The 15,102-nt window shown below is 63.3% G+C and overlaps 2 protein-coding genes across 7 annotated transcripts; one reads left to right on the forward strand and one right to left on the reverse strand.

The window, feature by feature from the left end:
* Positions 1 to 318: 318 nt before the first annotated feature.
* GAL3ST1 (galactose-3-O-sulfotransferase 1) lies at positions 319 to 7,139 on the forward strand. Of its 6 annotated transcripts, XM_054173247.1 has the most exons (4): positions 319 to 422; positions 581 to 802; positions 4,234 to 4,367; positions 5,786 to 7,139. In XM_054173247.1, the coding sequence occupies exons 3-4, from the start codon at positions 4,243 to 4,245 to the stop codon at positions 6,936 to 6,938; spliced, it is 1,278 nt and encodes a 425-aa protein (XP_054029222.1). In that variant the 5' UTR covers positions 319 to 422; positions 581 to 802; positions 4,234 to 4,242; the 3' UTR covers positions 6,939 to 7,139. The 6 variants fall into 6 exon arrangements, with proteins under 6 accessions (XP_054029222.1, XP_054029221.1, XP_054029226.1 ...); XM_054173246.1 differs by lacking the exon at positions 319 to 422 and having other exon boundaries at positions 450 to 802; XM_054173251.1 differs by lacking the exons at positions 319 to 422; positions 581 to 802 and adding an exon at positions 2,042 to 2,192.
* Positions 7,140 to 13,173: 6,034 nt separating this feature from the next.
* Positions 13,174 to 15,035, reverse strand: MTFP1 (mitochondrial fission process 1). The gene is made up of 4 exons (XM_009910286.2): positions 14,934 to 15,035; positions 13,999 to 14,126; positions 13,699 to 13,931; positions 13,174 to 13,379 (listed from the first exon to the last, which is right to left on the reverse strand). The coding sequence occupies exons 1-4, from the start codon at positions 14,983 to 14,985 to the stop codon at positions 13,304 to 13,306; spliced, it is 489 nt and encodes a 162-aa protein (XP_009908588.2). The 5' UTR covers positions 14,986 to 15,035; the 3' UTR covers positions 13,174 to 13,303.
* Positions 15,036 to 15,102: the final 67 nt, after the last annotated feature.

The raw sequence follows: 15,102 nt of genomic DNA on the forward strand, positions 1-15,102 counted from the left end.
AGGATGGCAAGGAGCAAACAGAGCATCGCCAGGACTCTCCAGGGGAGCAGGCTGCTGGATTGGGGTGCAAAGAGCACTCTGTACCTTGAGATGGACTGTGGCTGCAGGAGGTGACAGCCTGGGTATAAGCCAAGCCACAGGAGGGGCCTCGTGAGAGCTGGCCTGCTGAAAAGAAGCTGAGTGCCACCACCAAGGGACAGCCATCGTCACCCGCTCGGCCGGCAGCACCCCACCACCGTGGGTGCCGCCTTGTGGGGCCAAGCTGGGCTGGGGGCTGGCGGTGGCGGGGAGCAGAGGGGCTGGTGGTGACAATGTCCCTGTTGAGGCCGGAGCTGCAGATGGAGACAAATGTCCCCCTTGTTCTCGGCGCTGGCAGGCAGCGGGATGGCAGCGGGCTGAATGCCTCCTCTGTGCCGCTCCAAGTGGGTGGGGAGACGGCAGGCTCGGGGTGGCAGCGGGCACCCAGGGCCTGGCCCGGCCGTCCCGGGGAGCCGGGCAGTGCCCGGGCGCAGCCCCGCGTCCTTCTGGGCAGTGGCTCTCACTTCTTTCTCTCCTTTCTTTTTTCCCTCGCCGTTCCAAGGCCAGCGATTCGGGGCCGGGATCCCAGCGATGCCATAAAGACCGCGGCTGGCAGGGAGGCTTTGGAAGAGGCAGCATTCGCGGGGAGCAGCCCGGGACGAGCTTATTCCATGTCGGAGCAGCACCGACACCCCTGCCCCGTGCCACCCACTCCCCCTGCGCCCCGGGCAGCCCAGGAGAGGAGAGGGACGGCTCGCCGAGAGCAGCTTAAGCAAAGGAAAAGGTGAAGCCTGGGAGACAATGGGATGCTTGTGGGGTGGCTCTACGGGCCAGGGCGCTGGAGGGTGCATGGGGATGGCTGCTGGCACCTATGGGTGGGTGCAATAGGGGCAGGGGGCTAGGGACCATCGTGCCGGCATGGAATTGGGCACGTGGAAAGAAGAACGGTGGGCTTGTAGGGGCAGGAGGAGCGAGCAGCAGGTGGATGCACCTCAGGCGGCGTGCCTGGAAAGGTTTGGCCACAACGAAGTGATTCCCATAGGAAAAAATAACCCAAAGATGGCTCAGGGATGTCCCAGGGGACGTGCTGCGACATGGGGAGAGGGCTGTGGAGTTGCGTGGCCTGAGCCACCCTTAGGGAGATGACTCATCCCGCGGGGGGTGGGGTGGGGGTGTTAAGTGGCTGGAGGGGCTGCATCCCCCCGCTGGGGGTTTCACCCAGCCGGCTGCAGGCTTGGTGCCGCGGCTGCCCGCGCCGAGGGGAGCCCCAGCAAAGCGCCGCGATCGCTGCCTCTCTCCTCGGACCTATTAATAATTAATCTGCTCGTTTAGGGCAAAGTCAATAGAGCGACTGGGTTGGGAACTGTTTGCCAGAACCACGCCAGGGCAACCAGCCTGGCTGCAGCAAGGCATCCTCTCGGCATCCCAGCACACGCGGCTGGGCGGCTGTGGTGTCCCAGGGGGATCTGGGGGGGGGTCCCACACTGCACTGGCAGCCGAGATGGGGGCTAACTGTGCCGGTGCCAGAGCTGGCAGCATTGTGCCCCGTGGCCCTGTGGCCTGAGAGCCTGGAGGATGCAGCTTCACTCTCGGCTGGCAGCACCCACGCAGGTGGGTGTGTGGGGGTGGATGTCCCACCTGGCACTGCCAGGCTCTCACTAGCTGTTGCCAGTGCTGTGGATGGTGAGCACTGTCTAATACCAATCCCTAGCAGCTCCCGGGCATGCAAAACCCTCTGGGCTTCACACCCACGCTGTGATTCTGGGGTGGGGTCTCTCGCTCCCTCTGCACTCACACTGTGCCCCGTGGATTCCTGCCGCGCTTGCCAGCAGCTTGGCAAACCAGCCAGGAAAAGGCTGGATGCAGCCAGCCCTGCATTGGTGATCCTTGCAGCAGGGCAACGGGACGGGGGAGTAACTCAGGCGAGCTTGTGGGGTGCAAGCAAGTCCTCCCACCCCATCGGCATCATCTGGCTGCTGCCGTGCTGGGTGCCAGGATGAGCAGTGCCCAGCACCCAGCCGCAGCCCGGGGCTCCGGTTGCATTTTCCATTCATTATTCATCGAGCTGGAAATCTCAGTCCGCAGCACGAGGTGACCGGGTGGGGGGGCCGCAGAGAAGGGGAACGCCGGCGGCAGCAGCGGCCGGGGCTCACCAGACCCTGGGCACCCTTCGGGTAACTTCCCTGGGCACTCGTCGGGCAACCTTCCTCCTTGGGGGTGAGCTTGGAAATCTTGGGGGGGGTCTTTGCTACGCGGAGGTCGGGGGAGCTAAACGGAGTCTGGGTGCAAACCACGGCTCTCCCAGCCAGCGTTTTGGAATGATCCGCTGGAGCAAGGTGGCTCTAAGCGGGGGACGCTGCGGGGGGCAGGAGGAGCACCGGCTGTGTTACTGCAGGGGGCAGGGGTGGCGTTCAGAGGGCAGCTGGGAGCACGTCCAGCCTCTGCTGGAGGATGCTGGGAGCCGGAGCGCAGCCAGAGGGAGCAGAGTGATGCTGCTCCAGCGGCCACTGAACGGGGGTGTGAGGCTGGGGGGGCGGAGGGGGAAGGGGCGACACTCCGGCTTGGGGGTGCTGCCAGGTGCTCTGGGTGTTGCAGTCACGGGTGGCAGGTCCTCTTGTCCTGCCGCGGTCACGGGTGGCAGATCCTCTTGTTCTGCTGCGATCACGGGTGGCAGGTCCTCTTTTTCTGCCGCGGTCACGGGTGGCGTGTCCTCTTGTTCTGCCGCGGTCACGGGTGGCAGATCCTCTTGTTCTGCCGCGGTCACGGGTGGCAGGTCCCCTTTTTCTGCCGCGGTCACGGGTGGCGTGTCCTCTTGTTCTGCTGCGGTCACGGGTGGCAGGTCCTCTTGTTCTGCCGCGGTCACGGGTGGCAGATCCTCTTGTTCTGCCGCGGTCACGGGTGGCGTGTCCTCTTGTCCTGCCGCGGAGGACAGCCCTGCTGCAATGCAGTGGCTGGCGCGGTGGAGCTGCCGGTGCGCCCCCGAGTCGCTGCCTGCGGTGATCAGCGACAGCAAGCGGCTGGGCAGGTGTGATGGGGGCCAAGGGGAAGAAGAGCAGCACCGGGGAGGGGGCAGCAGGGCTGGGCACGGTGTGGGGGCTGCCTGCTGCAGGGGCTGTGGCTGTCTGTGCATCCACATCTCTGTGTGTGCATGCATGCACGTCCTGGTGTGCCCTTGGGCACTCGTGAGGGTGCATGGGGGATGTCTGTGTGCATAAATGTGTATGGAGAGGGGGTGCTTGTGTCCCTGCATGTGTGCATGTCCTTGGGGGGGGATGCAGGAGTGCATACATGTGTGTGTTATGTGTTTAGAATCATAGAATTGTCAGGGTTGGAAGGGACCTCAAGGCTCAGCCAGCCCCAGCCCCCTGCCATGGGCAGGGACACCTCACACTACAGCAGGTTGCTCACAGCCACCTCCAGCCTGGCTGCAAACACCTCCAGGCAGGAGACATCCACAATGTCCCTGGGCAACCTGCTCCAGTCTCTCACCACCCTCAGTGGAAAGAATTTCTTTCTAATCTCCAGTCTCAATCTGCCCTCCTCAAGCTTCAATCCACTGCCCCTTGCCCTGTCACTCCCAGCCCTTATCAAAAGTCCTTCCCCAGCCTTCCTGGAGCCTCTTCAGGTACTGGAAAGCTGCTCTAAGGTCTCCTTGGAGCCTTCTCTTCTCCAGGCTGAACAGCCCCAGCTCTCCCAGCCTGTCCCCATAGGGGAGGTTCTCCATCCTTCTGATCATCTTGGTGGCCTCCTCTGGACCCTCTCCAGCAGTTCCATGTCCTTGTGCTGGGAGCACCAGAACTGGAGGTAGTGCTGCAGGATGCACAGGGATCTGTGCACTTCTGTGTCCCTGTGTGCAACACCTGGGTGCACACCAGCCTGTGTCCCTGTGTGTGCAGGTGGATGTGTGGCCCTGTGTGTGCACACACATGAACAGCACACACGTGTCTCTGTCCCAGTGTGTGTGCATGTCTGTGCATGCCAGTGGACAGCAAGCTGCCCACAGGACAGCAGTGTGCCCTCGTGGCCAGGAGGGCCAGTGGCATCCTGGGGTCCAACAAGAAAAGGGTGTCCAGCAGGTCTGGGGAGGTTCTCCTGTCCCTCTTCCCAGGACTTCCCATGCCCATGAGGTGACCTCATGCTTTGTTTGCTTGTGGCCTGAGGCACACAGTCCTTTCCCCGGTGCTAATGGCTCTCCTCTCTCCTCTCTGGCCACAGGTGACCACGATGCTGCACCATGGGAAGCACTGGAGGTCCATGTGCAAGGGGCTCGTCCTGGGGACCCTCCTGACCAGCTTCATGCTGCTGCTCTACTCCTATGCCATCCCCCCACTGCAAGTCAGCATGACAGAGTGAGTGTGGGGTCCCCTGGCAGCTTGGCCACCCCCTTTCATGCTGGGCACCCCCAAATGGTGTGGTCCCCAGGGCTCTTCAGGCTCTGGTGGCTTCACACCAAGGTGGTGTCCCTCTCCTACAGCTTCCTGTGCCCTGTCCCATGGGTGGGGGGAAGAGGAACCCCATCTCCCTGAAGGGCTAGGGACACTCAGTCTGGGGGGACCTGTGCTCAGTTCCTGGTTGATGGAGGGGATGAGGTGGTGCAGGAGGTCCACTGCAGCTTCACATCCCCTGGGAGGAGGAACAGAACCACAGGAGGCGTTCCCTGGCAGCCAGTAGCAGCAGGCAGAGCCAGGGGAGTTATCTGGGTGCTCTTCATCACAGGTTTGTCCTTCAAGGTTAACCAGGGTGCTCCTCCAGGTAAACTCTCACCCACAGAGACAGTCACAGGGAGGTTCAGTGCAGCACTTGGCTCCTGGCCATCCCTCCTGCTGTTCCATTTGTCCCTGAGCTTACAAAGAAGATCCACCCATGGGTGCTCTGTAAGCTCTGTGCCAACCTGTGCTGCCAGCTGGGATCATTGTCAAGGGATCAGCTTTGTAACTTCATCAGCAGTGTCCAAAGTCACTCAGCTCTGTGGTCTCTGTTCCCTGCTCTGGGCATCTCAGATGACACACAAGCCTGTCTGTGGGGCCATGAGCTGGCATTATTCTCCTCTTTCCTGGAGTACTGGATCCTCCATAACTCCTACAAGGGGCAAGAACATGATCAGCTCCTGTCCATGGAGTTACAGCCACGGAGAGCTCACCCCAAAGCAATCTCAACATCACCTGGGCCAGAGCCACAATGGCCATGCCTGGTGGGGGCTGACCACTGTGAAGCCCTCCACAGCAGCACATCCTTGGTGGCTGGGGTTGTCCAGGGGTTGGATGAGCTTGGTGACTCAGAGGTGCATCTGATGTCAGGGAGCTTATGGGGGCGGTGGGCTCTGCCCTGCTCACCAAGGAATCCTTACAAGAGGGTGCCCAGGTTCTGGTGGGCACATGGCTAGGGGTGAAGGGAGCTCTTCCCAAAGCCAGGCTCGTCTCTGCCAGGGACCCTGGGGGAAAGCACCCACCCACAGGTCCAACACCCATCCACTGGTCCAGCACCTGTCCCCAGGTCCAGCACCTGTCCCCAGGTCTAGCACTCATTCCCAGGTCCAGCATCTGTGTCCAGGGTGAGCATCCATCCCCAGCTCCAGCACCCATCCCCAGCTCCAACACCCATCCCCAGCTCCAGCACCCATCCCCAGCTCCAACACCCATCCCCAGCTCCAGCACCCATCCCCAGCTCCAGCTCCCGCGGGAAGGAAACCGGCCAAGCCTTCCCGGGGTCTGTGCCGCACTCTCCGAGCTGCCCTGACCTCAGCGTCCCATCTCTTCTCCCCGAGCAGGCTCCCCGTCCCCGCCTCCTGCTCCTCCTACCCGGCTACCAGCAAGGCGCCGGCAGCGTCCAGCAACGGCACGGGCAGCGCGCCGGGCCGCAGCTGCTCGCCCAAGCTCAACATCATGTTCATGAAGACCCACAAGACGGCCAGCAGCACCATCCTCAACATCCTCTTCCGCTTCGGGGAGAAGCACGGCCTGAAGTTCGCCTTCCCCAACGGCCGCAACGACTTCTACTACCCTGCCTTCTTCGAGCGCAGCCAGGTGCAGCACTACCGCCCGGGCGCCTGCTTCAACATCATCTGCAACCACATGCGGTTCCGCCACCGCGAGGTGCGCAGCCTCCTGCCGCCCGACGCCGCCTTCGTCACCGTGCTGCGGGACCCTGCCTACCTCTTCGAGTCCTCCTTCCACTACTTCGGCCGCGTCATCCCCCTCACCTGGAAGCTGGCCGGGGAGGACAAGCTGGCCGAGTTCCTCCGGGACCCCTGGCACTACTACGACCCCAGCGGGTTCAACGCTCACTACCTCCAAAACCTCCTCTTCTTCGACCTGGGCTACGACAACAACATGAACGCCGAGAGCCCGCTGGTGGAGGAGCACATCCGAGAGATCGATCGCCGCTTCCACCTCGTCATGTTGCTCGAGTACTTCGACGAGTCGCTGGTGCTGCTGAAGGACCTGCTGTGCTGGCAGCTGGAGGACGTCCTCTACTTCAAGCTCAACGCCCGCAAGGGCTCCACCGTCTCCCGGCTGACGCCGGAGCTCTACGAGAAGGCCACCTCCTGGAACCTCATCGACGCCAAGCTCTACCGCTACTTCAATGCCACCTTCTGGCGGAAAGTGGAGGCCTACGGCAGGGAGCGGATGGCCAAGGACGTGGCCGAGCTGCAGCGGGAGAACGAGAAGATGAAGAGCATCTGCATCGACGGGGGGCACCCCGTGGATGCCAGCGCCATCCAAGAGTCCTCCATGCAACCCTGGCAGCCTCTGGGGGAGAAATCCATCCTGGGCTACAACTTGAAGAAGAAGATCAACAAGAAGCACCAGAAGCTGTGCCGCAAGATGCTGACGCCCGAGATCCAGTACCTGACTGACCTGGGGGTCAACCTCTGGATCACCAAGCTGTGGAGCCGCGTCAGGGACTTCCTGAAGTGGTAGGGGGCGGCGGGCACCCCGCCGGCCCCAGGGCAGAGCCAGGTGCTTTCCTCCTTCATCCTCGTGCTGTCTTGCCATGGGACCCGAGCAGCACCAGCTGGAGGCTGTGGCGCCCAGAAACACCCCGGGGGACCCTCCCCTAGAGCCCCAGCTCGGGCTGCCGCCGCCCACCGGCGAGGAGCGGAGCCTCTGCCCCAGCCCTGCCTCTGAGGGCTCAGGGGCTGGGGAGCTTGGGGGTGTCTTTGCCCAGCAGGATCCACGGCTTCCTTATGGAAAAGCTGGAGGAGAGGCTCATGAAGGCCATGGCACAGCGGGGGCAGGACGTGTGCCACCGTGTCGCTGAGGGCGTGCTGTGGGGTGGCAGCGCCGGGCACAGGCGTGCCTGGCCGGCAGCAGCGTGGGGTCCTCCTTGCCTGGGTTGGGCAGAGTTGCCAGGAGGGAACCCAAACCTCGAGGGGCTCCTCAAATCACCCCCTCTCCCTTGAGCCCTGGGTTTGGGGCTGTGTGTTGGACCCACCACACTGCTCCATCAGGTTCCAGCCCATGAGGGTGCTGAATGCAGCATGTTCTCAGCCATCAGTCCATGGCAGGTGTGACCTGAAGCCATCTGGAGAATGAAGAACCCACCCTAACAGCCCCAGCACTTTCCAAAGGGCTCGTGTTCCCCACGGGTGAGGGGCACTGGTGCAGCAGGTCCCCTTCCAGAGCCCCCTTGTCCTGGTTGGAGGGCCCTGTGGCCCTGGTCCCCACAAGGGACATCCTGGAAGGCCCACGGGGTCTGGTGAGAACTGGTGTGGGGAGGAGGGAGGAGTGGGGTCTGGTGGCCACCATCCTGGTGATGCCATCCCCTGGGCATGGGGCAGGGGGGGAGCCAAGGATGGGATCCATCCCCACCCCATGGCGGGGACAAACCTTGGGCATCCCGGCCGGGCTGGATGACGCCAACAATGCCACATCCTGCTGAGAGTGGCCCTGGCAGGGCATGGAGGTGGCCACCTGTGGCTGAGCCTCCCCAGCGGTAGAGGTCCTCCAACCAGCCCCCAGCCCCTGTTCTGCTCCCTTTGTAAAGACAGAAATAAAGAAGCAGTTCTACTTTTGTAAGAAGGTGTGGATGGGGCAGTTCTTCAGGGAAGGATGGTCCAGCTGGCCTCCAGCCTTCTCCTCCTTCTGCAGGGGATGGGGAGGGATGGGGGCCTCTCCATGCTGAGGCATGGGCTGCAGTAAGGAGCACCTGGATCCATCCTGCTGCCTCTGCAGAGCTGCTGGGTGCTGCCTCCCACAGGTGTCCAGCAGGAAGGTCTCTGGGCTGACCACGGGTGACACAACTCACTCCAGCCATCAGGTGCTGGTCCCGTTGCTGGTGGGTGCACCCCATCTCCAGGGGTGGCCCCAGGGCTCACCCTGGGGCTCCTCCAGGCGAAGCACCAGCAGTGCTGGGTGGACGTGAGCGGCGGTGGCCAGCCTGGAGCCGTCACGGGGGCCGGCAGCTCGGACGCTGGCGCTGCTGCCTGCGGGTGCTGGGGGCGCAGGGTGGGCTTGGGGCACTCCCAGTGTGGGGCAGCTCTCCCTGGGGGAACCTGGGGGTCCACAGATGTCTCCCACGACGTGCTGAAGTCTCCTGCTGGGTGCTGGTGTCAAAGCCCAGCTCAACAACCAGTAGCCTCTGCAGACAGGGAGTGGAAAAGCCTCTTCTGAGGCAGAAGGCTGGCTGCAGAGCCTGCCTGAGATGATGTCCCCATGGGGACATGCTCCACCACCTTCTCTGCCCACACCACCAGGTTCACCCACGCAGACAGGGCTGTGATGGAGTTTTGGGGCCACCTGAGACAGACAGGAGCCATGGACACCTCTCCTTCCTGTCCTTCAGCAGGCCTCTGTCCTGCCTGTGGCCAAACTGCTGTCCCCAGCCAGGCTGTCCTGGTGGCCAGCAATAACCCCCGAGCTGGAGAGCAGCAGCTCTGCACTTGCCTGGGGCCAAAGGGTGGGAGGAAAGTCCTCCTGCTGGAGACCCCTGTCCCAGCACCCAGCAGCCTTCTCCTGTGGGCTTTTGTTCTCAATCAATGGGGCCAAGCTGGGACTGTGGGGCCAGGGTTGTGTGCTGGGACCTCATTCCTGCTGCAAGCAGGACCATGGTGGGGCAGGGATGGTGCACTGAAGACCAGGGCTGGGGTCATGACTGAGTGGTGGGAACAAAACTGTGGTGGGCCTAGGATGGTGTGGAGAACCATGAGCTGGGACCATACCATGGGACGAGGAACACCCATAAGACCAAGACTGAGCGGTGGGACCGGTCCACAGAGTGCAACTGGCACCAGGGCAAATTACTGGGACCAAAACTACCTGGTGCTGGACCTTGCTCAGGATCAGGACCACACACAGGACCAGACTGAGTGGTAGGACTATGTGATGGAAGCTGGGCTGAGCGGTGAGCCCCTGGTGATGGGACTGGGATGGTCTGTGGGACCTGCCCAGAGAACCAAGCAAATCCCCAAGCACCATCAGCTGTGGCCTGTTGACACCCAGCCCTGGCCTTTAAAGGTCCCCAGGTGGTGGGGCTGGGGCTGCTGCTTGCTGAGGATGATGGGGGTGTGCTGCTGGGTGCTGCTGTGGGAGGCTGTGCTGGGGCTGGCAGGTGAGTGGGGCTGGAACCCCCTGGCTGCTTCCCGTGGTCCTCCCAAGCCCTGGCTGCACTGAGGGAAGTGTGGGTGCTGGCACCCACGTCTGGGGGAGGAGGGTGGTGCCTGGCTTTGCCCAGGGCTGGCTCCTGGTGCTCTCCTGGACCTGCTGGTGCAACACTTCTTGCTGGAGAGGAGACTCTTTCAAATGACCTTGCACTTTTGGGAGGAGAGTTTGGAGCACAGGGACTTGCAGGCAGCTCCAAGTGCCCCCAGGTCCTGCCAGGGCTGTAAGGACCTGGCTTGGGGGGAGGGTCTCGAGCCACTGGTGGGCTGCTGGTGTGTTCTCATGAGCAGCTCCTGCTCTGTCCCCAGCCTTGCCCAGGGCCATGGGACTGGGCAATGCAGTTCCCAGTGAGCATGTTAGCCCCACTGGCTAAACCCTGTCCTTGCTGCAGGGACCACCATGGCTTCAGCTGCTTCAGAGTCCTCTGGTCCTACAGTGGTGGCTCCAGTGGTGTCCTCAGCTGTGGGGACAAGGGCTGCAGACTCAGCACTTGCTGCCACCACCCTCACTGGTGAGGCTCATGCTCACCCCAGCTGGGAGGAGCCCATCATGAACTTCACCTTGAGGCTTCTGGATGGTGAGCGCTCTGAACCTGGTGTTAGGTGCCAGCTTTGGGGGGATGAGCCCCCAGGATGGGTCCCACCAGGTCTCCTGAGCTTGACCAGCAGCAAGCAGTGCTTTCTCCTGGCTGGCTTCAGCACTGGGACCCAGCAGCAGCAGGTGTCCATCCCTGCAGGACCTTCCACAGGCCTGGTGGCTTGAGCGATTCCCAGCTCTGTGCCTGGATTCTGGGGGTCAGCTGCCACTTGCCCTCCTGGTGGGTGATGTGGTCCCTCTCAGCTCCATGGTGGGAGCCAGGAAGGTGCTGTGGCTCCTTCCAGGGACAGGGGATGGCCTCTGCAATGTGGAAGCTGTGGGTAGCCATCTGACTTGCACATGAGAAGGCAAAGACACCTCGGGGTGGTGGCCTGGCACGTGCCTGATGTCCCTGCCTGTGGTGGGACAAGCTTGGGGATGCCACCACCCTGAACCCCCTCTCCCTTCTTCAGAGGACCCCAGTACCATGAAGAAGCCACTGGTGCTCAGCCCCAGCTCTGCCATCCGCCTGGAGGCCAGGGCCAGCTTCAGCCCCAGCGTCCCTCTGAAGATCTCTGTGGAGCAGTGCTATGGGACCAGCGCAGAGCGGCTGGGACGCCCCAGCAGGGTCTTCACTGTGGTGAACAGCTATGGGTCAGTGCCTGGGGGGAGGTGGGAACTGCTCCTCCAGGCTCCCTGAGGTCCTGCAAGACCTCCTGATGGGGAAGGGATGCCCAAGGGCTGGAGACAGCCTGGGAACACCCTTGTGTTGCTCTCCATGCTCAGGTGCCTGCATGGGCAGAAGCTGGTGAACCTGTCTGTCCGGCACCAGCCAGGGATGTCCACCCTCCAGCTCACCATCCTGGCCCCTGTGCTGGAGGATGATCATGAGGAGGAGGAGGTGAGGTTGGGGTGATCCTTGGTAGCAGGATGGAGGCCCTAGGGAGGGACAAGCTGTGGCTCCTGAAACACCATCCCTCTTGGGGCTCCCTGGTGCCTGCTGGGGGGGCCTCAAGGCCAGGAGGTCAAGTGGGAGGAGAGCAGGGTCTCTGAGGAGGGCCATGGTGGTCTCTTGGCAGGTCTATGTGCACTGCCTGTTGATGGTGTGGGGACCTGGCAGTGCCCAGGGGCATGGTGCCAGGACCTGCTTCTACAGCCAAGCCACAGCCAGGTAAGCTTGGCCCTGGGGAAGGGTCCCTGCCAGTGTCCCAGGACACCAGCACCCACGGGTGCTCTGGAAGCAGAAGTCACTCATCAAGGGGAAGCATCTGGGGGACCAAGCCAACCCACTGCCATCAGGGTGCCACCTCTCCTCCCATGGCAGCCAGGTGGCATCACCACAGGTCCCAGCTTCCTCCTGGGACAGATAAATTGGGAAGGTGCTTGGTGTCTCCTGGGGGGCATCTCCCTCTGGGGTGGCCAAGACTTGACAGCAAGGTCCAGGCAAGAGCTGGAGGGACTTGCTGGCATGGCACCATTGTAGGTCTTGTGGGGGAGGCTGGGTTCCCCTACACCTCTGCCCTCAGCTCTCTCCTCTCCTCTCAGCTGGCACAACGCAGAGGACCCATCAGAGAGTGCCCCATGCCGCTGCTGTGACACCAGCTGTCCGCTTGGGGGCGCCCTCTTCGGAGAGCTGCCAGGTACTGGGACTGGGCTGCAGTGGCCTCACATTATTGGGGTCCCCTCCCTGGAGATATTCGAAGTGAGGCTCGAAGGGCTCAGGGCAACCTGGGGCCAGGCTGGAGGTGGCTGTGAGCAGCCTGCTGTGGTGTGAGGAGTCCCTGCCCATGGCAGGGGGCTGGGGCTGGCTGAGCCTTGAGGCCCCTTCCAACCCTGACAGTTCTGATTGTATCTAGTTGAGGATGCCCCTGCTGACTGCAGGGGGTGGGGGGGTTGGACTGGATGACCTTTGGAGGTCCCTTTCCACCCAGACCATCCTCTGATTCCATTTGGAGTCTTGGGAGGGGGGTCCAGAGGCTGGGACGGGCAGTACCAGCCACGTCCTCCCACAGGGTTCCCAGGAGAGGGCAAGCTCCACCAGGAGACAGTTGGACCACTGCTAGTGCAAAAGGAGAAGGTGCCATGGTATGAAGGTGAGCAGGCAGCCCAACCCCCTCCCCGTGGACCCAAAGCCACCACCCCAGGTGCTGAGGCAACCCCTGAGCCCCCTCCTGCTTCGCTGTTTTGTTGCCGTCCCCAGCTCCGTGCCGCACGGTGAAGAGGCTCCTGCTGGCTGCCCTGGCCCTGCTGGGCAGTGCCCTGCTGGCAGCCACCCTGGTGGGGGCTCTGCTGGGACTGGCCTTGGCCACTTGGCGCCTGAGGGGACGGCGACGGCGGCGGCTGAGAGGTCATTGTCCCTTCCAGGCCGAGCTGCAGAGCGTGGTGGGGGCCCTGGCCTCCAGGGAGTCAGAGAAAGGGCAGGAGGTGGGTCCAGGCTACCAGAGCCTGGCACGGAGCTAGCTGTGAGCTGGGGACCCCCTCCTCTCCTCCCCCAATAAAAGGAGGCTTTCTGTTCTCTGAAGCATCTCATGGTGGTACCTTGTGGATGCCAGCATGGGCTGGGGCTGTGCCACCACCCTTGGAAGCCACATCTCCTGGTGGTACCTCCTGGTGGTACCAGGTGTGGCTTCTAGTTATGGTGGCATGGCCCCAGCCTGTGGTGCTGGAGCCTGGTGGCTTCTGGCTGGGAGGATTTGGGTCTCTGGAGGCAGCACTGAAGAGCTTGGACACGGTGGCAGCTCCTTCTGGGGACTGTCCCAGGGGGCTGGTGGTAGTGTGCAGAGGGATGGAGGGGGTCCAGATAGGAGCTGGCGGTGCTGGTGTGTGATCAGGACTGCTCTGGGGGTGCTGGGACCCCCCCCATTCCAGGGTGGGGAGCTCAGCCAGACCTATATGCCTCCTCCAGAAAGGCACAGGGCAGGGGGTCCCCACCAGCTCTGGCAGGGCACCCAAGGATCACCCAGCCTGGGGTCAGGTTTGAAATGGTTTATTAGGACCAGCCAAGGGGAAGGGTGGCCGCTCTGGGGCCGTCACCTGAGCAAAGGTTCACAGTAGATGGGTCACAGCACCCCAAAACCAGCAGTGTGCCTCAGTGTCCCCAGCCTGGGGGCTCAGTGTGGGGCCGGGGGCTCTCCTGGGGGCCCGTAGAGCTTGCGGAGGCTGGAGTCCATCAGGAAATCCACAGTCCTGCGGCAGGAGAGGAGGGGTCAGGGGGGCCTGGGGAGATGACACTGGCTGTGATAAAGGGGGCTGGAGCCGTCCCTCATACCCCCCAGGGCCCCTGTTCCTGATGTCACCAAGGCCCCAACCCTACTAAAGCCAGGCTTAGTGCAGCCACCCCTCGCTAATCCCCAGCTCATGCTAATCTCTGCGCCATGGGGCTGTGTCCTGGCTGCACCCCACCAAAGCCACTCTGGGGTGGGGATGCTCCATGGTCCCCTCCAGCTCGCTCTGAGCCCACACTGCCGGGAGGGGGAGGTGAGCCCCAAGGCAGTGTGCCCCTTACCTGTCGATGGGGGTGATGATGAGGGGGATGGTGGCCAGCCCCAGGGCCGTGGTGGTCCATCGGCGGACGGGCAGGGGCCAGCGGGTGAGGGCACCCAGCAGGGCCAGGGAGGCGGCGCAGAGGCGGTTGATGGTGATGCCAGGGATGGCCACCGAGGCCAGGCTCTGCCACACGAAGGTGTCCACCACGGCCACCCCCACTCGTGTGGCCTGGGCGGGGTCCTGAGCGTGGGCCTGGAGGGAGGGGGGGTGTCAGTGTGGGGTGGGAGTAGTTTGGGAGGGGGGGAGGGGTGACACTCACGGTGGCAGCTCTCCGGCCCTTGTCGATGGCGTCGGCGGTCACGTAGGCACTGGCCACGCCGTAGCTGGCCCACACCACCGGCACGGGCACCAGGGGGCGGAAGGACTCGCCCACCTCATTGGCGTAACCTGGGGGTCAAGGGGGTCAGTCGTGTCCCCATCACCCTTGCTCTGGGGGTGTCCCTGGGTGCAAGGAGGGAGGGATCCTGCACAGAGGGGCTTGGGGCAGCTGGGTCGCCTTGGAGCCCTGCTGCCGCTGGTCGGTGGGGGGCTGTTGGGGCCAGTGGCAGCGACTGGTCCCAGTATCCAGTGCCAGTACCCAGCACTGGTGGTAGTGACTGGTGCCGGTTCCTGATGCCAGTACCTGGCGCTGATGACAGCAATCAGTACACAGCAGTGACTGGTCCAGGTACCCAGTGCCAGTATCTGGTACCAGTGACCTGTCCCATGGTGCAGTGTCCAGTGGCGGTGCCCAGAGTGTGGTGCTGGTACTCTGTACCAGTGCCTAGTGTGCAGTGCTGGTACCCGGTGTCAGCTCTCGGTGTGTGGTGCCCTTACCCAGTGTCAGTGCCCGGTGTGCGGCGTTAGTATCCGGTACTAGTACCCAGCGGCAGTGCCCGGTACCCCACACAGTGTAGGTGCCCACTCCAGTGCCTGATACTCGGCGCCGGTGTTGAGTGTCAGTGCCCAAGGACAAGTGTCAGTGTGTGGTGCCGGCAGCCGGTGCCAGTGCCCGGTACCCTGTCCGGCACTCGGGTTCAGTGCCTGAGGACGAGTATCAGCGCCTGGTGCAATTTCCCGTGCTCGGTACCTAGTGTCAGTGCCCGATACGCGACGCAGTGCCCAGGGTCAGTGCCCGGTAGCCGGTGCGGTGCGCGGGGTCAGTGCCCAAGGCCGTGTCAGTGCCCGGTAGCCGGTGTAGGTGCCGGTGCTCACCCAGGTATCGGACCCACGTGTCCCGGTAACGGTCGGGCTCCGCCGTCCCCATGGCACGCGCGCTCCCGCCGCCGCCGCCACGGTTGCCGCACGTCCCCGCCCCGCCCCGGCTACGACGTCACCAAGCCCCGCCCTGCGGCGTGCGCCGGCTGCGAGATGGCGGTGGAGG

The sequence above is a fragment of the Dryobates pubescens genome, chromosome 25 (assembly GCF_014839835.1).
Source record: "Dryobates pubescens isolate bDryPub1 chromosome 25, bDryPub1.pri, whole genome shotgun sequence".
NCBI lineage: Eukaryota > Metazoa > Chordata > Aves > Piciformes > Picidae > Dryobates > Dryobates pubescens.